The sequence below is a fragment of the Asterias rubens genome, chromosome 13, assembly GCF_902459465.1.
Source record: "Asterias rubens chromosome 13, eAstRub1.3, whole genome shotgun sequence".
NCBI lineage: Eukaryota > Metazoa > Echinodermata > Asteroidea > Forcipulatida > Asteriidae > Asterias > Asterias rubens.
Window position 1 is genome coordinate 6289080 of NC_047074.1, and position 23067 is coordinate 6312146.

General features: G+C 40.7%; 1 protein-coding gene across 4 annotated transcripts in view; it reads right to left on the reverse strand.

Moving 5' to 3' along the window:
• Window positions 1–2427: 2427 nt before the first annotated feature.
• Window positions 2428–23067, reverse strand: part of LOC117298419 (cysteine protease ATG4B-like) — a 35284-nt gene continuing 14644 nt past the window's right edge. For 3 of the 4 annotated variants that reach the window (XM_033781672.1, XM_033781673.1, XM_033781671.1), the window contains exons 7-10: window positions 22900–23042; window positions 20322–20378; window positions 17870–17975; window positions 2428–5152 (exon numbers count right to left, since the gene is read on the reverse strand). In XM_033781672.1, the coding sequence (XP_033637563.1) occupies window positions 5091–5152; window positions 17870–17975; window positions 20322–20378; window positions 22900–23042 (368 nt within the window). In that variant the 3' untranslated portion in view covers window positions 2428–5090. Of the gene's footprint in view, window positions 5153–17869; window positions 17976–20321; window positions 20379–20877; window positions 21823–22899; window positions 23043–23067 lie in introns of those variants that run through there. The other variant, XM_033781674.1, reaches the window with a different exon arrangement.

Consider the following 23067-nt stretch of genomic DNA (forward strand, 5'->3'; position numbering starts at 1 on the left):
CAGTGGAGTGTCTGGTCCATTCCCTCATATCATCAGCTCTGCAATAGTTTGCTATCTACTATACCAGCTGAACAGTGGAGTGTCTGGTCCATTCCCTAATATCATCAGCTCTGCAATAGTTTGCTATCTATACCAGCTGAACAGTGGAGTGTCTGGTCCATTCCCTCATATCATCAGCTCTGCAATAGTTTGCTATCTACTGTACCAGCTGAACAGTGGAGTGTCTGGTCCATTCCCTCATATCATCAGCTCTGCAATAGTTTGCTATCTATACCAGCTGAACAGTGGAGTGTGTGGTCCATTCCCTCATATCATCAGCTCTGCAATAGTTTGCTATCTATACCAGCTGAACAGTGGAGTGTGTGGTCCATTCCCTCATATCATCAGCTCTGCAATAGTTTGCTATCTACTATACCAGCTGAACAGTGGAGTGTCTGGTCCATTCCCTCATATCATCAGCTCTGCAATAGTTTGCTATCTATACCAGCTGAACAGTGGAGTGTCTGGTCCATTCCCTCATATCATCATCTCTGCAATAGTTTGCTATCTACTATACCAGCTGAACAGTGGAGTGTCTGGTCCATTCCCTCATATCATCAGCTCTGCAATAGTTTGCTATCTGTCTGGTTTGATCTCTGGAACCATTGACCACATCACACCAATACTTCATCAACTTCACTGACTGCCCGTTTCAGAATTCAGTTCGAAATTGTATTTCTTTATACAGTTATAGGTTTACAGCCATTGGACCCTTTCGGTAAACATTATTGTCCAAGGCCCACACTTCGTGTATCACAACTTATATATATAAAATAACAAACCTGTGAAAATTTAGGCTCAATTGGTTATTGGAGTCGGGAGAAAATAACGGGAAAACCCACCCTTGTATCCGCGCTTTTCACCGTGTCATGACATGTGTTTAAAATAAATCCGTAATTTTCGCTATCGAGAATTGATATTGTTTTACTGTTTTCTCAAAAAGTAAAGCATTTTATGGAATAATATTTCAAGAGAAGTCTTTCATCACTACCTTCTGTAAACCCTGTAAGTTGTTTGTAAATCTGTGATTTTTTTATTTTGTTTTCTGTACCGAAAGTGTATAATGGCTTTAAGGCACTTTTTGAACCCGCTCCAATCTATATCCGAGACGCCACCTTCAAATGTCAGGGCCTGGTCTACACAGTGTGTTACTTTGACCTTGTTGCCTTGTCAAAACCAAAAGTTGAACATTTAAACAATTCATATCTCAAGAATTATCTCATGAGCATTTTATTGTAGATCTGTTAGCCTGCTCAAACTTGTGCTAAAGATGACCCCATTTTGAGTTTTACTTGGTGTTCAAAATCATTGGTTTGCATAATTTACATGTACTAGAAAAACATTCACACATGAGATTACTGCACATTATATATTTGGTTTGTGGTAACACCATGTGTGTATCTACTTGCCAGGTAGAGTTTTTTCTTGTCTTGCTTAATACTACTACCGCGGAGTAGATTGTTCGGGAGACTTCTCAGTTCTGAATAGAACTGTCCTGCTTGTTAACTATTACCTGGGCGGATGGTATACAAATAGACTGGACTACTACTTTAGCCTATAGGATTGTAATTAACTGTACTACCGCGGAGTCAGTTCTTGGGTTGGTCTCAATGTTTCGACGAGCTTGCTCTAGTCATCGTCAGTGGAAATAGTCTTGGCTAGTCTTTAGCACAGCCAACCATCCAAGTAACTATTCTTTGCAGCATAAATCAAGCTTGAAACTGAATTGAGACTTGAAAATTATGGGGCAATTGAACCTTAATTGATCGAGACCATCACACCTGAACATGATTTCATTAGTTGCCAAGTTATGTTAAATCAAAGTTTAATCTCATGAACCACACAATGGATTTTTACAATTTATAATTTTCAAAAAGTCTTCAAAAAATAAGTAAAAGCTACAAAGATTTAACTTCAATGATGTCATTTAATGACAGTGCAATCTTCATGACATTATTCATGAACACCTTTAAAGACAACGAACACTATTGGTAATTGTCAAAGACCAGTCTTCTCACTTTGTGTATCTCAACATATGCATAAAATAACAAACCTGTGAAAATTTAAGCTCAATCAGTCTTCGAAGTTGCGAGATATTAATGAGAGAAAAAGCACCCTTGTCACACGAAGAATTTGAGACCTCAAATTCTAAATCTGAGGTCTCAAAATCAAATTCGTGGAAAATTACTTCTTTCTCAAAAACTACTCCACTTCAGAGGGAGCTGTTTCTCACAATGTTTCATACTACCAACCTCTCCCCATTACTTGTTACCAAGTAAGTTTTTATGCTAATCAATATTTTGAGTAATTACCAATAGTGTCCACTGACTTTAAATTTGTAACAACAAATATCTAACAGATGTTAAATTTGCCTCGGGGGAATAAAGAATATTAATTTTGGTTTTTACCCATAAACACATAAAACACATCGGTGTATTGGTAAAAACCAAAATTAATAACAAATATCTAGTTATTATATTTGATTTATGAGTGTTGGCTTGTTTATTGTGAGCTGCTAGAGTTTATTGGACTTCTGGTAAGCAGTTTGGATTCCTTACTAAGGTGCACTTCCCAGCAGGGGGGGTGGCTGTAGCATAATACAAATCTCTGTATCAATTTTGCCTCATCATATTATGACTTTATACAATCTAAAAATCAGTCATCGTTAGAGCAAAGGATCACAGTTAACAATAGTTTGCCTCACTCTGGTCAATCACAAACGCACACTAGTTAACGATGGTTGGTCAAGGCAGATTGTATCTTTTGATACCAACAGCAGTTTTAAATAGCACAGTGCATGAAGGAGCACTTATCAGAAAAATGGCCCAAAACAATAGATTTTAATATTGTAAGTAAATATTCAGCAGCAGTGAACAGTTTATTTTCAGAAAATTTCTTTTTTTAATTTTTGTCTTCATTTGACTTAATACTTCTTCCATTTTTCTCTCCATAAATTACCTTGCAAATAATGCTGACTTACTGAGGTTGCTATCTATGAACTCACTCCAAAATGTAAACAAACTGGCCACCGCTGTGTTCTTATGGTTGCATTGAAATGACTAATAATTTAACTAGAGTTGTTCACACTTGAACTTGAATGCACGTGTACTACTTACATCACTAGCAAACCACTAGTTAATCAAACTTAACCATCACTAGCAAACCACTAGTTAATCAAACTAAACCATTAATTCAACAACATCCCATGAGTGCTTTCTTGTGAAGTATCAGAAATACATGGACAGTGGTTATGGTGCCCTTTGTAATAATGGTATGCATTCTTGTTCACGAGACAGTACAATCTCACATAATTCTCAATAGAGGTATTGATGAGGTACAATCTACATGTACATGATGGCTTCCTTGGCTTGCTTGGCTTGTTCTCATATGTAAAGATGAAGTTTTATTCATCTGGCCTTTGTTAGTAACAAAATGTCTAGTTGTTGCCATAAATTTGGGGGAAATATTGAACTCTTTTACTAAACACCATGAAAGAAACAACTTGTTTATTGTATCACACAACAAAGGATGCTTCTGAAAATACAAATCTTCAAAATCCATTGATTTTAATATTGTTGAGTATTTTATTTTTGATAATGTTGGATAAAACAGTACATACGTAAATAATTAAAAAACAACTGAAAACTTTATTCCAGGTTGGTTTATGAATAATTATTGCAATTTCTAAGTGCTACAGTTTAATACCTTGGGACAGTTTTGAGACTCTTTGTGGTCAAAACCTGATGATGTAATGATGTATTAACGGATGATAAAGGACCGACTTTGGCCCCTAAACCAGCACAGTTTGTGCTTTGCGCTCTATCCATGAAGTTATACATAACTCTATAGGCCTTTTCACATTATCGACTTTCGATCCGTGTTGAACCTTATCCGGGTAGGGTCCGTGTTGGTTTGGTAAAAATTCAACACAAATACAAACAGCTTCAATATTGTGCGACCGTGTGTGCACTAATGGCGCCATGCACACTCACCACGGATCGAAAATTAACCCGGAGGTGCTCACTCTACGGCTTTCGATCCGTGTTGGAATCTTCGACACGGATAGAGATTTATCAACCCACCTCCCGGGCAGGGTTGGTTTCGACACGGATAAAGCACCATATCCGGATCAACACCGTGTTGAAAAGTTGTAGTGTGAAAAGGTCAGTGAACATTATCCGGATCGTATCCGTGTCCAACACAGAGATGTTTTGTAGTGTGAAAAGTCCTAATGGCTGTCTCACATGCTTAGTTTCGCGCATCTTTAGTTTCATTGGCACTTCCGCACACATGCGCGTACACCCTAAAAATGTATCAATTTTAATGTAACAGGTGTGCGCATATAAATTATATATTCATTACAGCGACACGCTACATGGACGCTTAGCTTATGTGTGCTTTTTAATTTGCCTCCTTTTAACCCAGTGAGGGCGCTTAATAGACCATTCTTATAACAAAGTCACTTATCTCAAAGTATCAGTTATGTGATTAACGCACGAAACAGACGGGAGCCATAGTGAGCTAAAATACAGCCCCTGAACATGTCTGGAAGTATCGCTGAGAGAAAAGTCACTAAATATAGACAATTTACAGCGCCAGCCACCAACCTGGTCATTACCATGCAGTGAAGACCAGGTTTGCACTGTTATTCCCTTAGTGATTCAATGTCTTAAACATGGGACCAATTATGTGAATGTTTTGTTGCTTTTCTTCCAAACACAGAGTTCCTCTTGTTATGCAAGTTTCAAGGATACTAGCAGTGGTATTGTTGACATAAATGTGTGCTGTTTATAAGCTTAGTTAACCCCAACACACATGTAGGAAACTTCTCTTCAGTGTAGCTTTCCATGGCATGTTCCTTCAGAGTTTCAACAAGTGATGTAACACAGAGCAATTTCCAGGTTAGAGTTCAAACGTGTTATCAGGTGCACACAGCAAGACTCTTTTCTATGACTCATTCCATCCCATTTCAGGTGAAGTTCAGGCATGTCTGGTGCATCTTCCAAAGCTTTCAACGCATAGAGTAATGTATGATGTTGCAACAATGGCCGTTATACCAGTTCAAACTCCTCATCAGAATCATATGTGGGCTCCTCATCCAGTTCTCTTATTTCTATTAAAACAAAATACATAAATATGCATCACTGGAAACAACTCTAATACTTGTATATGGTGTTAGATGTTTTGTTTGTGTACCACATTTCTGCAGCTTTTACCTTTGGCTGTTGTGTTATTCATTTTGTGGGTCTTATGCTGATTGGCACAAGCCTTGTTTTATCAGTTAACACAGGAAGAAGTGTATACCGGCAAAACTTTTACTGACGCTCGAATAGAAGTCAGATAAAACATGTGTAAAAAAGGGTGTAAAGATGATTTTGGCAGATGTGTCTAAAGATAATTTTGGCAGATGTGTAAAACAGGCTCGGGATGTGAAGCATAGTGCATGTACTTTGTTTGCCCAGTAACAAAGAGTGACTGCCAATAAATGCTCACAATTCTCTTGTTTTCCAGAAACTGTCATGTAAATTCGAATTCTAGATATTTGTCCTTCAGCAGCAGCGACAGAACACTTTTTAAAGGGTCTATGTACTTTTTGTAGGACAAAAAACACAATGTCCACAGATTTACATTAAACTAACACAGTTTGAAGATAATGGTAGTAGAAAGCTTCCCCAAAAATATTACTTACTGAGGTGCTGTAGTTTTTGAGAAATGCCTAAAAAAACAGTCATTGAGGGCGCTGCTCTGTGGCGACCACCCGTGTGCATTATTTTGTCTCATCTTTTTACTGTTTCCGTCACATTTTATACCTGTTATCCAGTTGTTTTGAACCTTTTTGATGTATGTGACGTGTTATAATTATCTCAAGGACCATGTTGGTGTGCCAGTTTATATTTTCTGCGCTGTTTTTCAGTGCAATTCATAATGTTTCTACTCAACTAACTGAGCTACCTGTGAGTACAGTTTTTGAACGGCCATTTCCCATTGTGTATACCCGGGAGTCATTGTTAAGACTGAGGTCAATGGTCACAGCCACACCTAGTCTGGAGACGGACACTCCCCCCGAAGCCTGCTTGACCCGGCGTAAAAGAGGCCAGAAAGGAGGCATTAGAGTGTGACTTCGGCGGCGTTTAACAACCCTCCACTACCTTCAATTGTTTTGGGGAACACTCAAAGTCTCAGAAACAAATTTGATGAGTTAAAAGCTTGCACAAGCTAAAGCTATGAATTTAGAGACCGTTGTTTAATGTGCTTCACGAGACCTGGTTCAACGACACAAATACCACTTTTGATACGAACATAGATGGCTTTTCATGTGAACGGATGGACAGGACTGCAGAGTCTGGCAAATCTACCGGAGGTGGTGTATGTAATGTTAATAAGAACTAGGGGTGTACCAACGTATCTGTTGTGGAACAATTATGTTCACCTGACATTGAACTACTCACGGTTGCCTTGAGACCACATTATCTTCCTAGAGAATTTACCAGTCTTTTGTGACAACTGTTTATAAATTATGTTAGCCCTTATGCTGATGCGGATATTGCCTTGTCTAAGATTGCCAAACTTATAAATAACCTTGAAACACGGGCCCCTGATGCGGTGAAGCTTGTTTTAGGAGACTTTAATCACTGTGAACTCAAGAATACGCTTCCTCACTATGACCAATATGTTAAGGTTCCCACCAGGAAAGATAACATTCTGGACAAATTTTAGGGAAGGCCTATAAGGCACATGGGAAGGCTGGTCTGGGCCTCTCTGACCACAAGGCACATGGGAAGGCTGGTCTCGGCCTCTCTGACCACAAGGCACATGGGAAGGCTGGTCTCGGCCTCTCTGACCACAAGGCACATGGGAAGGCTGGTTTGGGCCTCTCTGACCACAAGGCACATGGGAAGGCTGGTCTTGGCCTCTCTGACCACAAGGCACATGGGAAGGCTGGTCTCGGCCTCTCTGACCACAAGGCACATGGGAAGGCTGGTCTGGGCCTCTCTGACCACAAGGCACATGGGAAGGCTGGTTTGGGCCTCTCTGACCACAAGGCACATGGGAAGGCTGGTCTCGGCCTCTCTGACCACAAGGCACATGGGAAGGCTGGTCTGGGCCTCTCTGACCACAAGGCACATGGGAAGGCTGGTTTGGGCCTCTCTGACCACAAGGCACATGGGAAGGCTGGTCTCGGCCTCTCTGACCACAAGGCACATGGGAAGGCTGGTCTCGGCCTCTCTGACCACAAGGCACATGGGAAGGCTTGTTTGGGCCTCTCTGACCACAAGGCACATGGGAAGGCTGGTCTGGGCCTCTCTGACCACAAGGCACATGGGAAGGCTGGTCTGGGCCTCTCTGACCACAAGGCACATGGGAAGGCTGGTTTGGGCCTCTCTGACCACAAGGCACATGGGAAGGCTGGTCTGGGCCTCTCTGACCACAAGGCACATGGGAAGGCTGGTCTCGGCCTCTCTGACCACAAGGCACATGGGAAGGCTGGTTTGGGCCTCTCTGACCACAAGGCACATGGGAAGGCTGGTCTCGGCCTCTCTGACCACAAGGCACATGGGAAGGCTGGTCTCGGCCTCTCTGACCACAAGGCACATGGGAAGGCTGGTCTGGGCCTCTCTGACCACAAGGCACATGGGAAGGCTGGTCTGGGCCTCTCTGACCACAAGGCACATGGGAAGGCTGGTCTCGGCCTCTCTGACCACAAGGCACATGGGAAGGCTGGTCTGGGCCTCTCTGACCACAAGGCACATGGGAAGGCTGGTCTGGGCCTCTCTGACCACAAGGCACATGGGAAGGCTGGTTTGGGCCTCTCTGACCACAAGGCACATGGGAAGGCTGGTCTCGGCCTCTCTGACCACAAGGCACATGGGAAGGCTGGTCTGGGCCTCTCTGACCACAAGGCACATGGGAAGGCTGGTTTGGGCCTCTCTGACCACAAGGCACATGGGAAGGCTGGTCTGGGCCTCTCTGACCACAAGGCACATGGGAAGGCTGGTTTGGGCCTCTCTGACCACAAGGCACATGGGAAGGCTGGTCTGGGCCTCTCTGACCACAAGGCACATGGGAAGGCTGGTCTCGGCCTCTCTGACCACAAGGCACATGGGAAGGCTGGTTTGGGCCTCTCTGACCACAAGGCACATGGGAAGGCTGGTCTCGGCCTCTCTGACCACAAGGCACATGGGAAGGCTGGTCTGGGCCTCTCTGACCACAAGGCACATGGGAAGGCTGGTCTGGGCCTCTCTGACCACAAGGCACATGGGAAGGCTGGTCTCGGCCTCTCTGACCACAAGGCACATGGGAAGGCTGGTTTGGGCTTCGGCACATGGGAAGGCTGGTCTGGGCCTCTCTGACCACAAGGCACATGGGAAGGCTGGTTTGGGCCTCTCTGACCACAACATTATTCATCTACTACCTGTTTTTAAACAAAAATTGAAACAACAAAAGCCTCTCGTCGTCAGAACCAAAAAGTGGACAAGAGAAAATACTGCTACTCTCAGAGGATGTTTTGACTGCACGGATTGGGATGTTTTCTTCGGCCATAACACTATTGATGAAGCTACATGTACAAAAGCGGTGGGTGACTACCTTCAGTTTTGTGAAATTTGGTCATTCCTGAGGTGGAACATAAACTTTTCCCTAACAACAAACCATGGATAACCAAAGATATTCGTTGCCTTCTGGAAAGGAAACATAAAGCTTTCCGTGATGGAGATCTCACAGAAAAGCGTAGAGTGCAGAGGGAAATAACTAAACATATTCAACTAAGCAAGAAGAAATCTGGCAAAAACATCGAAGACAACTTTAGACATAATAATAATAATAATAATGAACGGCACTTATATAGCGCTTCACACAACAGTCCCGAAGCGCTTTACAAAAATTAATGAGTAAACAGGTAAGTTTTCAGCATGTTTTCAGGATGTTTGAAAATGTTCTCGTTCGGAGCAGTTCTGATGGTGTGCGGTAAGTGGTTCCAGAGTGAGGGTGAAGAATATGAGAACGAGCGGTGGCCATAAGACTTCGTGCGAGTGATGTATGGGACTAGTTGAGAGGTAGAGCTGGAGCGGAGGGTACTATGAGGTACATATGGATGAAGGAGATCTTGAAGATAGTGAGGTGCGGATTGGTGGAGAGATCTGTATGTCAGCAGGAGAAGTTTGAATTCTATGCGTTTGGAGACGGGTAACCAATGAAGTGAGCGAAGTACTGGGGTGATATGTTGTCGAAGTGATGTGCGGGTAACAAGTCCAGCAGCAGAATTTTGAATACGTTGGAGTTTTGAGATTTGAGCGATTGGAAGACAATTGAGGAGGCTGTTGCAGAAATCCAGACGACATGAGATGAAAGCATGGACCAGCCTTTCAGTGGTCTGTTGGTCAAGATATTTCCGTATCCTTCCAATTTTATGGAGGGCTAGTGACGAGGAACGGCAAATGTTGTTGATTTGATTTTTCATGCAAAGGTCAGTAGTGATGATTGTCCCGAGGTCATGAGCTCTGTTGTCAGTGGTGATCTGTGACTCGCCAATATGTAGGCTTTGGATTGGGTTACGGTGTCGATGTTTGGACGTGATATGAAGAGCTTCCGTTTTGTTGTCGTTTAGCTTGAGCATGTTTATAGAAGACCATGATTTTATTTGACTGATGCAAGACTCAATGTTTGGAATGACAGTCGGGCGTTGCTGTTCAGGCATGGTGACATAAAGCTGAACATCATCAGCATACAGCATGTACTTGATGTCGTGAGACGAGATGATGTCTTCAAGAGGGGCGGTGTAAAGTGTGAAGCACAGGGGACCCAGAACAGACCCCTGAGGAACTCCAGTGTTGTCATGACGAAGAGGAGAGATAGCTTTGTTGATGACGACAGATTGTTGACGATTATTGAAGTATGAAGTGAACCAGTCTAGAGCGGAGCCGCGAATACGGTATCTATGACGTAGACGCTGCAGTAACACGTGGTGATCAACTGTGTCGAACGCTGCAGAATAATCAAGGAGAACTAAAACTGATTCTTTTCCCTTGTCTGCAGCGAGGAGAAGGTCGTCAAAAACACGGAGTAAGCAGACTGCATTTCACCGAACAGGTTGTTTCTGGCAAGATAGTCTTGAGTCTGCGAAGCTACAGCCGGCTCAATGGTTTTAGCAAGGAATTTGAGGTTAGCTATCGGTCTGTAGTTTTGTAGGCTCTCTGGTGCGAGGTTGTGTTTCTTGATCAGTGGGGAAATGTCCGCGATTTTCAATGCGTCCGGAAAACGACCATGAATGAACGATAGGTTCATTATTTGGGTGATGATAGGTGCAAGTTGATCCAGACAGCTCTTCAATAACCATGTTGGGATAGGATCAAGTCGACAAGACTTAGAGTGTGATCCCATGATCAGTTTCTTGACAGCATCAACAGAGAGAACTTGCAGGTGATCACAAGTCGAGTTGCATAATGGTTCAGAGTCAAAAACCGACGTGTGCGAAACGGATAGGTTCGATGTGGCGAGATTGTTCTTCAGAGTCTAGACTTTAGTGTCAAAGTAATCGTGGAAGCCAATGGCAAGTTGTTGTGAATTCGTTGCTGATCTTGTCAACCACTTGAAAAAGGCGCTTAGAGTCACAGTTCTCCAGCTGTTTACTTTGGAAGTCAGTCTTACTGTCCTCTATGAGCTTGTTGTAGGCGACACACTGAAAATTTTCTAAAAATTTGTCTGTGTACCTCCAACTTGGACTGTTTCCAGCGACGTTTGTGGCGACGTAGGATCTGTTTGGCAGCACGGACTGTGCTGCTGAACCAGGGCGCATGAGGACGGGCTCTGATGGTGCATTTGATCAGAGGCGTGTGTAAATCAAGGAGATCGGAAAGGGTGCGTTCATACTGATCAGTCAAGAGATCTAAATCAGACGACGGGGAAGTATACAATGGTGATCTTACAATATCACCTCGTAAGGCCTCAATGTCAATGTCCCTTAGTTTCCGAACCTGCACTTTAACTTTCACCGGACTAAGGCGCCCGATGTTTATCTGGCAGGTAACTGCAGCATGGTCGGAGGGGAGGTGGTGGGACAAAGATACTTGCGAGATGGAATTATCGAGTATCCGTGTTAGGAGAAGATCAAGTGTATGACCATTCTGATGGGTGGGGTCAACCACGAGTTGCTTCAGTCCAGCAGAACCAAAAATATCCCGGAAAATTGATGCATCTCTATCAGATTCAACGTCAACATGGAAATTAAAATCACCAGAGATCAAGATGTGACCAGCATGGATAGTGACGTGTTCCAGTAGAGTAGAGAATTCTTGCATGAAGAGAGGAGCGGTAGGGGTCTTGTCAAGCAATCTTTGAGGTCTGTAGACAACCAGTAAGCGAAGAGGTATGTTAGAACGGGCAGTAATGGACAAGTCGATGTACTCAAACGAGCTGAAAGTTTGAGTTTCGATTTGACGGACACGAAAACTCTTGAGGCATACCAGTACTCCCCCACCAGCCCTATTCAGGCGAGGGATGTGATGAATCTGAAAGTTGGGAAGCGTGTTACGTAGATCAGCTAGTGGATATTGGTCACGATCATCACCACACAGCCAAGTTTCAGTGATCGCACAAATGTCAATATCAAGAGATACAATCAAGTCACAGACAGTTGTTGTCTTACGTTTTAGTGAACGTGCATCTAAAGTACAAAACGACTCGGAGAAGAGCATTGAGATTGGCAAGTTATGCTGACAAGATTGGCTGTATTACACTGTATGATAAGTTTTATTTGGGTCAGAGTTTCTGTTAGTGACGCAGGAATTCAGGGTGGGTATATGCTTTTTATGTTGCTTAGCCCATGATCTGTGGCCTCTTCTAGTTGGTTTTACGGCAGATATACCAAGTTCTCTGAGTGTAGTGTAAACCTTTGGAGGTACACAGGATTTGTCGTTACATAAACTGTGTAGATCATTGTTGGTGAAGGTAACCAGACTAAGCAAGGCAGTTAACAATAGCCACAAAAGCGAAGTGCTGAGTCTGAAACCAGCCATCTGTGAAGAAGACGCAATGTCAATGCACTATAGTCACGATGGGATGCGTTTTTGTACACAAGGTAAAATGGCGATTGCCCCAAGGGGGATATGTTAGTTACTATCAATCAAGAAATCGAAAAAGTCACCCAGGACGCAGGTTCAAAAACTCTTCAGTTCAGTCCAGCTGAATCCATGCTCATCGATGTACTATTTGCCAACTTCAACTGGGTTAACTCACTCTTTGAAAGCGATAAACACAAAACAATTTCGGAGCCGATGTGGAGTGCAACCTCAGGGTGCAACTCAAGAAACTTGATTTAGACTCCATGTGGAGTGCAACCTCAGGGTGCAACTCAAGAAACTTGATTTAGACTCCATAACGACTCCAAAAAAGCTTGGGCAAGGGTTGAAGTCCATCACCGGTAGTGCTGGGCGAATAGTGAAATTTTGTTATTCGGATACCGCTGGCCAACTTTCCGAAATTAACCGGATATTCGAATAGTTTTTTCGCCGCTAGAGGGCGCTATTAAAAAAAAATGTTTACAAAATTTTGCCGCTAGAGGGCGCTGTTCGTTTGTGAATGAGATCTTATGGGGGGATTGATATTAGTTTTAGACAATGTCACTCAGTTCATTCATAAAAATGACCTGATCTAATTTAAAGATGGCGATTTGCTTTTTCTTTTGATCGCGATTGACTCTACGTGAAGGAAAACTTTTGTAATCTTTGAACAAAATACGTCGGAAATGTCATTGTTTTAACTCTTCACGGAGGTGAGCATAGTTAAATACTTAATTTATGCTGTTTTATGCTGTCTTAATAGAAGTTTCATAAGGATTCAGACAAAACATTCATATCAGTTGTCGCCCGACATCCGCGGATATTCGGATATTAAAGATTATCCGGTTACTTGGTTGTAATTACAGAACTATCCGGTTTATAAATAGGTATTCGCGCCCTATGCGGATATCCGGTTAAGAAAAAAAAGGCATTCGCGGTTACGGATAGGAAAACCTATTTGCCATTAACCGGATATTCGAATAATTCGCCCAGGCCTAATCACCGGCATTGGGAAAATAACTAACACCTTTATTCCATCCAGTGACCCTCGCCGTTTCGCCAATGATCTTAATCAGTTCTACACCCGTTTTGATGCCTTTGATTTTCGCCAAATCAACAACCACCTTTGCGACGATCTGCGGAGCCAGGAAAACGACACAAATAGGATTGAGCTCAACATTCCAGCTATCGAGAAATCTTTTAAGCGTATCAAGGGCAACAAGTCATCTGGTCCTGATGGTGTTTCTGGACGAATTCTGAAATCCTGCTATAAAGAATAGTCATCTGTATTTCAAAGACTGTTTCAGTGGTCTCTTGACTTTAACATAATTCCTCAAATTTGGAAAATTTCTACTGTCATACCTGTTCCAAAAATACCCAAACCTTCAGTTATGAATGACTTTAGACTGATTGCTCTCACATCATCAGTTATGAAATGCTCTGAATATGTTATTAAGGATATTATCTTGGATCAGATTAAAGATTACACTGACCCTGCCCAGTTTGCTTATCGTTCTGGAAGAGGTGTAGATGATGTAATTTTAACACTTGTGTATTACATTAATGAACATTTGGATAAACCTTGTAGCTGTAACACTGGTATTTTTGGTATTTTGTTTTGCGTGCGTGACCCATCTCGGCATAGTGTAAAAACCTACCTTTGCGTTCGTGTGGTCTCGCCCAAAAAGTTTTTAACCAGTTAGAGCGCACCGCGAGTTTCTATAATCGAGTCTTGCGATACAAGGTGATTTAGTTGCGGTTGCTTTGGGTTTTGTTTACTATTTACTTCGTTTAAAATCGGTTGCTTTGTCAGTACCTTTTGTATGTTTCTTGTGGAATGTTGTTGGAATGTAGTGTGTGAGGATGTGAGTGCGAGAAGAAATATATGGCAGATCTCAAGAACCTCTTGACAGAGGAAGACGTGGGTTTAAGTCTGGGTGTATTGGTGTGAGAGTGAAGATCGGCGTCGACTGTCCGAAGGCCTGAAACAGCAGGTTCAAATTTTTCCGATTTATTTTTGTGGAGACAGCCACAACTCTAAAATCGTTTCAAACCGACAAATTCAGTGTCGGAAGAACTCTTTTCCCGTTTTGGGGAAAACCACAACACTCAGCCCGTCCGAGGATCTCGCCAGTAACACCACCCGTGAGTAATTACTTGAATTATTCTTATTGTGCCCTGTATCATTCAAACTATTTTACTTGGAATTAGCTATGGTAATTGCATTGAAGTTTTTGTACCAACAATCGTTATTTTTGTGTGTTCACCAAATATTTGCAGAACTAAAGTATCAAACTTATTTTGCCATGGTGGCCAACATTGAGAGAGAAATTATTTTTTTGAGAACGTACCTTGCATGGATATTTCCTATCTCTAACCAAGAGTTGATTGTAAATAATTCTCGAGAAATGTGGTTCTTCTAAAATGAGAAGTATTGCTTGAAATGCTAGCAACTGTTTGCAAAATACTTTTGAGGGTTTTGGTTTATTTTATATTAAATAGATGGCCGTGGGTTCAGGAGTAATTACACACTCTAAGAGAGAGATGGCGCTGGCCGAAAGATGTACTAATTCCACCGAACTGTTGTAGACGAATGAGACGTACTTGGCAGTCTGGAAGTGTAGACCTACCTGAGGTTCCGGAGTTGAACTCCTCCGTGATGATGAGTTGATTGTGATATAGTAAAGCTATGATTTTGTGAAAGAATTGAAGTTGAAAATCTTGTAAAAGAAACTGAAGCTGGAATACTCCATAAGTTGAACTAGATTTAAGATTGTTTGAATCAATAAGAAAAGTCTGTTCTGGAGTTAAACTCCTCCGTGATGAAGTAATGATACAATTGTTTACCAAGTAATTAACAATGTGTATATCATAAGCGAACTTGAAGCTGAACTAAGTTGAATTGAAGTTTAAGAGTGTTTGAATCAATAAGAAAGGTTCCGGAGTTGAACTCCTCCGTAAAAGAGTTAATCAATCGTGTATCACCAAGCTTTTTTGTAAAAGTTAGGGTGTTATAACCGAAACTGAATGTGAAAGGATTCACTAGTCGAACCAAGAGAGTTTAACATAATTTTCGTTAAGTTATTAATTTAAAATAAATGTAATTTTCTTGTATTCATAAGTCGCTTTCTTGTCAGTCGTTTCGATTATTTCTTGTCTGTGGTTTCAGTGGTGTTAGTTTTTGAACCGGGGTCACCATTTGCAAAGTTCACGAGAGGTTTAAGGATAGGGGTTTGCAAAAATCGAATAATGGTGACAGTAGCTATGCCAGAACTTTGTTTGTAGATTTCTCATCGGCATTTAATACTATTCAGCCTCATCTATTGACTGTGAAATTGAACAGAATGTGTATCAATCCCCATATCTCATTGTGGATCAACAGTTTTTTAACTGATCGTATCCAAAGGGTTTTATTTCTGAACTCATTTTCTGATCAAACGCATACTAATACCGGTGCTCCTCAAGGTTGTGTGTTGTCCCCGGTGTTATTTTCACTTTATTCTAGTGATTACAGACTAAGTGATACTATGTCCTACAATCAAATATGATGACGACACATCACTGACCAGATTGATTTCTATGAATGATGAATCTTCCTATCGTAAAGAGGTTGATAGTTTTGTTAACTGGTGTAACCTTAATTATTTAGAACTGAATGTGTCTAAAACTAAAGAAATTGTGTTTGACTTCCGTAAAACCAAGACTGTTATTGAACCTAATTATACTAATGAAATTAGAGTTGCAATGGTGGATAACTTTAAATATCTTGGCACTACCAATGACAGCAACTTGAATTGGAAAATTATTACTCAGAAACTTGTTGCCAAGGCTAACCAGAGGATGTTTTTTGTCAGGAAGCTTAAATCATTCTATGTTCGCAATAATATTTTATCTCTTTTTTATCAAAGTGTTATCCAGTCCATTATCTCATTCTGCATTTGTGTCTGGTATGGTAATCTTAAAGCCATAGACAGCCACCGACTGGAACGTGTCATTAAAGCGGCTTCCAAAACGAATGGCTTGGACATTAAAGGAACACGTTGCCCTGGATCGGTCGAGTTGGTCTTTGAAAAGCGTTTGTAACTGTTTGTTATAAAATGCATATGGTTAGAAAGATGTTGTAAAAGTAGAACACAATGGTCCACACAAACATGCCTCGAAATTGCACGGTTTTCCTTTTACCTCGTCGACTAACATGGTCGGCCATTTGACTCCCATAAATGGCCGACCATAAATAAGCACAATAAAAGGAAAACCACGCAATTTCAAGGCAAATGCGTGTGGATCATTGTATTCTACTTTTAAAACATCTTTCCAACCATATGCATTTTATAAAAACGGTTACAAACGATTTTCAAAGACCAACTCGACCGATCCAAGGCAACGTGTTCCTTTAAGGATTTACATTGTATTTTTAAATCGGCCAATACCTCTAAGATCCAAGCCATTATGCAAGATCCTACCCATCCACTTCATTCTTCAGTGGTTGTCAACAAATCAGGAAGAATTCGTCCTCCCCCCACCCGCACTAAGCGTTTCAGAATGTCATTCTTGCCTAATGCTTGCCACTTGTTCAACTCCAAATTCAAAAGATAACCCCCTGCTTCTGTCCGCTTACTGCTTTTCCTGCTTTGTGGCAACTCTGTCAATTTGTACTTAAAAGTTTTTATTATTGCTCCTCTTTTGTGGTTTTTTTGTCATATCCCCTGTAATTTTTTGGATGGTTGTAAATATATTTATCTCTGTGTTTTTTGTCCCGTTTATATGTTTAAATCCGTAGTTTATATTTATGTTTTTAAAATTCTGTGTTTTTTATAATGCACACTGGAAGGCAATTTTTATGTTTTTAACGTGATGTGAATAATAAATTGAATTTAATTGAATTGAATTGAATTGAATTGAAATTAAATTGAATTGAATTGAATGAAAATCATTTTCGTCTCAGTGGTCATGAGACGAAAATTATTTTTAGCATGTAAAAACGTATTTTTTGTAGACATTGTTTTACTCATTTCTCAAAAACTACAGCATCTCAGCAACTAATATTTTCAGGTACGCTTTCTACTATTATCATTATCTTCAAACTGTGCAAGCTTAATGTAAATCTGTGGACATTGTGTTTTGTGTTACAAAAGTACCCAAATCCTTTTTACTTCCATTTGCACAGCATAGGTATATAGGCACTTGGGTTATGTTTGGCTCACAAAACTAGAACAAACAAAAGTTACACTATCGATTAAATACAATAATCAAACTTTATAAATGAAAAAAGATTTGTTTAATTTGGGGGGATGAATTAAAAAAAAACCTGAAATGTATTTGGACAGCGTTGACTCCCAAGCGCTCAACCTTGTCCATGATTGACATAAACATGGACCCCTGGGCTACATGTACATGTACTGTATGTGGAAATGCCGCAGGGCTGTTGCTTTTAAACACTTTTGTTACATATGTAGTCTTGAAAGTGTACATGTACGCACCGGCGTCAATCAACTGGGCATAGGGGAGGCTTTATGATCTGCCAGCAAAATACCATTTCATAATTTGTTGTTGCAAGTAAATATGAACTGCCTCTAAACTAAAAATATAGATACAGATGACTTTGGTGTTGTCATGGTTGTTACCCGAGGTTGGCAAGCTTTATAAAAATGGGATAAAACAATCTGATGGTATGGTAGCTCAATATGAAAGATCCCAAACCATTAATATCGCAGGATAATGAGGTTGTAGGTCAACTTAAATATTAACAGTTATTAACAACACAAAAAAGTACGTACCAAAACTAGGTTCCATACTGGAATGACCAGGGTCAAAGGGTGGCCAGTGTGATGGTCGCTCTTCGGTTAACTCAAACATGGGACTCATATCTTGCTCTTTGATTACCTATCATTGTAAAAACAAGCACATCAAAGAAATCAATGCTAAAAGAATAATCATTGATCAATCAACACACATACAACTGTACCATGTGGACATTTCTTGTCTTGGCAAAATGAAGATAACTAGAAATGGTTTATCTTTAACAGTATATTTTTATGGTGCGCTCGATGTTTAAATATTTATATTCAAAAGAATACCATTTATAGGTTTCATTTCAATCTTGCTGATTGAAACTATTCACCAACCATGTGAACATTCGAGTAGATTAGGCTTTTAAGTTCAGAAATTGGTTTGTGTTGGATTTCCTAGTCTGGCTAGAGCATACTCCTCTTTTAAACTCTCTGTCAATGTAGCCCGAAATCCTTTAATTGTTAAGTCATTCTCCCCTGTCATGCCTATAATTGTTAAGTCATTCTCCCCTGTCATGCCTATAAAACAATTTATTACTAGTATTCATATATTTCAGAACTAAATTTAGCTTAGAAAATTGCTCTTGAATATGAACAGAACAATTTTCACAATATTGTCAAAAGAAAATGGAATTCTGGTGTTTTTTAGCATTTCTTTAAATTTTATCAGTCACCTGGAAGTGGTATTTTGTCAAAATAAAGCTTTTGTCACTAAAATATGTGTTTTGATGAGTGGAATATGAATAAACAATTAACTAAGGTTAAACAAAAACCAGTTTCCATGTTATTTACAAATTTGAAAATAAGCCCGACCCGAGAGGGCGCTGTTCGTGACGTCAATCAAGGCGCGATGAATCGCATGCAGTGCCAACACAAGATAGTGACGCTTGGCGCAAGCTAAAAAACATGCCCTCAAAGTTGAAACAATACATGTACCTGATTTTTTCACATTAGGCAAATGCTCCTTTAGGTTCATTACGTCTTTCAGGTACCTTCTTCGACATCCCCACTAGCTGGAAAAATTGTTGGAATGGCGTCATGTTTTAGAAAAGAACTTTTCTCTTCATATCAAAATGTGTAGTGTATTCCGGATTCTCGAAGCACGGCGGCTCAAAGTGTTTGCTGCACAGCGCTGGAAAAGACTTGCCAACTGACCCCATCTTCAGTTGTTTTGCTGCATCCAGCAGCAATACACCTGGTAGACATTGCCGGAAAAATGCAAGAAAAAACCTTTTTCGAAACGTACAAACTCACGACTAGGACTTGAATGTACTTGCACGTACGTGTGTTTGATGTTCTATCGAGGCAAAGTCTGCCTCGATTGACGTCACAAAAGGGGTAGGTGGAGTCACCCCCACACAACTTTATTTCTTTTTTTAACATATAAATCGTTAAAAACAATTATTCAAAAAATTATTATATTGTTCAGAAACATATAATGTTTGAAGAAGAAAAAATTCTATTTCCAGGTGACTTTAATTGCAATTACTGTTTGTGGAGCGGGTTCACTGAGTGGTAATGGACCGCGGCTTCAACTGGTAATGCCTAATATGTTTTCCAAACCAGGGTACAATTTGATAAGATGCAGACAATACAAACCAACAACTATTAGACTGCGTTTACACTTGATCCGACAAGGGCGATCAAAGGAGGATCAGATCCAGCAAGGGTGATCAAGTGGCGATCAAAGGCTAGTGTAAACATGTTCAGGATCAGATCCTCCAATTGGATCTCCCTTTAATGATCAGATCCTGCAAGGACGATCAAAGGGCAACCTTTACCATCAGCTGACTTGAGCTTCCGGTGCGCGATCACAATGCGAGATCACAATCTCGCGATCACAATCAAGTGTAAAGGCGACATGTAAAGACTTGATTTCCCTTTTAGGATCAGATCCTCCTACACAAGGATCATGTAAACAGTGTGTTAGTTGCAAGTAATTTAAACATTTGGTACTGATGTTTAGATTCAGACATTCACATTTAGTAATGGTGGATCTTATTCAAAGGCTACCAATTAACTTTAATTGACTATTGTGTCACAGTCATAAATTGTCTAATGGTAAGAGTGATTACAAAATATTATACCATTGGAAATAACATTACATAGTTGCTTTTATAAAAACCCCAGTCCCCCCCCCAAAAAAAAAAAAATTATAATAAATAAATAATACAAAAATCAAGGTTTAAAGCCTGGTTCATACTTCATGAGAATGCAAAGCGAATTTGATGTGAGTTAGGCGTCACAACTTTCCTTTCGCAGCGATGTCCACAAGTGAGGTAACCAGAGTAGAACTGCTGCAAATTATTTGTTGTGAATTTGTGACGTCGACATTCGCTTCGCATTCGCAGGAAGTATGAACCGGGCTTTACTAGGACAAATGTTTGGCAATGGAATGTGGTCTTTTAGCAAAGATTTTTAATAAATGAATGAGAATTACCTGTTGGATATCCCTACACCAGGCTTGGAAGTCAGCTTCATCTTGGCAATAGTAGCCCTACAAAGCAAAACAACCTGTCAGTTTAGTATAAATGAAGTAACACCAGGCTTGGAAGTCAGCTTCATCTTGGCAATAGTAGCCCTACAAAGCAAAACAACCTGTCAGTTTAGTATAAAATGAAGTAACACCAGGCTAGGAAGTCAGCTTCATCTTGGCAATAGTAGCCCTACAAAGCAAAACAACCTGTCAGTTTAGTATGAAATGAAGTAACACCAGGCTTGGAAGTCAGCTTCATCTTGGCAATAGTAGCCCTACAAAGCAAAACAACCTGTCAGTTTAGTATAAAATGAAGTAACACCAGGCTTGGAAGTCAGCTTCATCTTGGCAATAGTAGCCCTACAAAGCAAAACAACCTGTCAGTTTAGTATAAAATGAAGTAACACCAGGCTTGGAAGTCAGCTTCATCTTGGCAATAGTAGCCCTACAAAGCAAAACAACCTGTCAGTTTAGTATGAAATGAAGTAACACCAGGCTAGGAAGTCAGCTTCATCTTGGTAATAGTAGCCCTACAAAGCAAAACAACCTGTCAGTTTAGTATAAAATGAAGTAACACCAGGCTTGGAAGTCAGCTTCATCTTGGTAATAGTAGCCCTACAAAGCAAAACAACCTGTCAGTTTAGTATAAAATGAAGTAACACCAGGCTTGGAAGTCAGCTTCATCTTGGCAATAGTAGCCCTACAAAGCAAAACAACCTGTCAGTTTAGTATGAAATGAAGTAACACCAGGCTTGGAAGTCAGCTTCATCTTGGCAATAGTAGCCCTACAAAGCAAAACAACCTGTCAGTTTAGTATGAAATGAAGTAACACCAGGCTTGGAAGTCAGCTTCATCTTGGTAATAGTAGCCCTACAAAGCAAAACAACCTGTCAGTTTAGTATAAAATGAAGTAACACCAGGCTTGGAAGTCAGCTTCATCTTGGCAATAGTAGCCCTACAAAGCAAAACAACCTGTCAGTTTAGTATAAAATGAAGTAACACCAGGCTTGGAAGTCAGCTTCATCTTGGTAATAGTAGCCCTACAAAGCAAAACAACCTGTCAGTTTAGTATGAAATGAAGTAACACCAGGCTTGGAAGTCAGCTTCATCTTGGCAATAGTAGCCCTACAAAGCAAAACAACCTGTCAGTTTAGTATGAAATGAAGTAACACCAGGCTTGGAAGTCAGCTTCATCTTGGTAATAGTAGCCCTACAAAGCAAAACAACCTGTCAGTTTAGTATGAAATGAAGTAACACCAGGCTTGGAAGTCAGCTTCATCTTGGCAATAGTAGCCCTACAAAGCAAAACAACCTGTCAGTTTAGTATAAAATGAAGTAACACCAGGCTTGGAAGTCAGCTTCATCTTGGCAATAGTAGCCCTACAAAGCAAAACAACCTGTCAGTTTAGTATGAAATGAAGTAACACCAGGCTTGGAAGTCAGCTTCATCTTGGCAATAGTAGCCCTACAAAGCAAAACAACCTGTCAGTTTAGTATGAAATGAAGTAACACCAGGCTTGGAAGTCAGCTTCATCTTGGTAATAGTAGCCCTACAAAGCAAAACAACCTGTCAGTTTAGTATGAAATGAAAACACCATTGAAAACACCACACTTGTTTTTAGAACAATTACATGTGTACAACTCTAATGGTGCCTATTTCCAAGTGGTTTGTTACAGCATAGCTTAATAGACATGCTAGATGTCTTTGACGAGTTACATTGCATTTTGGGGTGTTGAGTGGACTAAAGAAGATCCAGATGTCACTGACTGGAGGACAAGACAACTGATGACCATGTAAGGCATTTTACTGCAAAGGACTAAATTGTAGACGTTACAGAATACAATTGTTGCATGCTTTGACAAACAATAAGTATCTGAAGGATCCTAAGACCAGTCAACAAACCAAGTATGGAGTTAATATGCAAAATCCTTCTGAAGTTAATGCTCAGACAACATTTCCTTTGTTTAAGCCATAATGACCTAATATTTAACTGAAGGTGTCTAAAAACACAAGGCTTCTGGGAGATCCCAAGACCAATCCACAAACCAAGTTTGGAATTTGTAGGCCAAGTCCTTCTAGAGTTATCACTCAGACAGTTATTATACGCACAACCACACGCAACCTTGTGTACGCCTGCAACCGTGGACTTCTTATTGTCCTTCTTTCGGTTATACTTTAAAGGACACGTCGCCTTGGATTGGTCGAGTTGCTCAATGATAGCATTTGAAACCGTTCATTACAAATGCATATAACCAACTCGACCGATCCAACGCAATGTGTCCCTTTAACTTGTTTGTACACGTTTTCCAACTGTGGACCCTTCCCGTACCGTGGACTCTATTTTCCTCTTTAGTTATAGATCCCCAGTTTGAATGTATATACCTTCTCACCCACAGACACACACGGAAGGACAAGGCAAACACCATGCCCCTTTGGCTGGCTTCCCCGGCAGGGCATAAAAACCATGATGAAAACAATACCTTGACAGTAAGTCAAAAACAGCTAAATATAAGAAAAGCCAACATGCATTTAAATACAAACCAATGCAATAGAGGGATCCAAGTTGTGTATGCTCATTCGGCATGCATGTTCACAGTGATATCCTTCATCCTGTAGGAAACCCCATTTATCAGTACTCGTGGATGGTTGGGTTGTATGGGGATCGAGATAAACTAGCTCATCTCCTGTGGAGGACAAAATCAAACACCT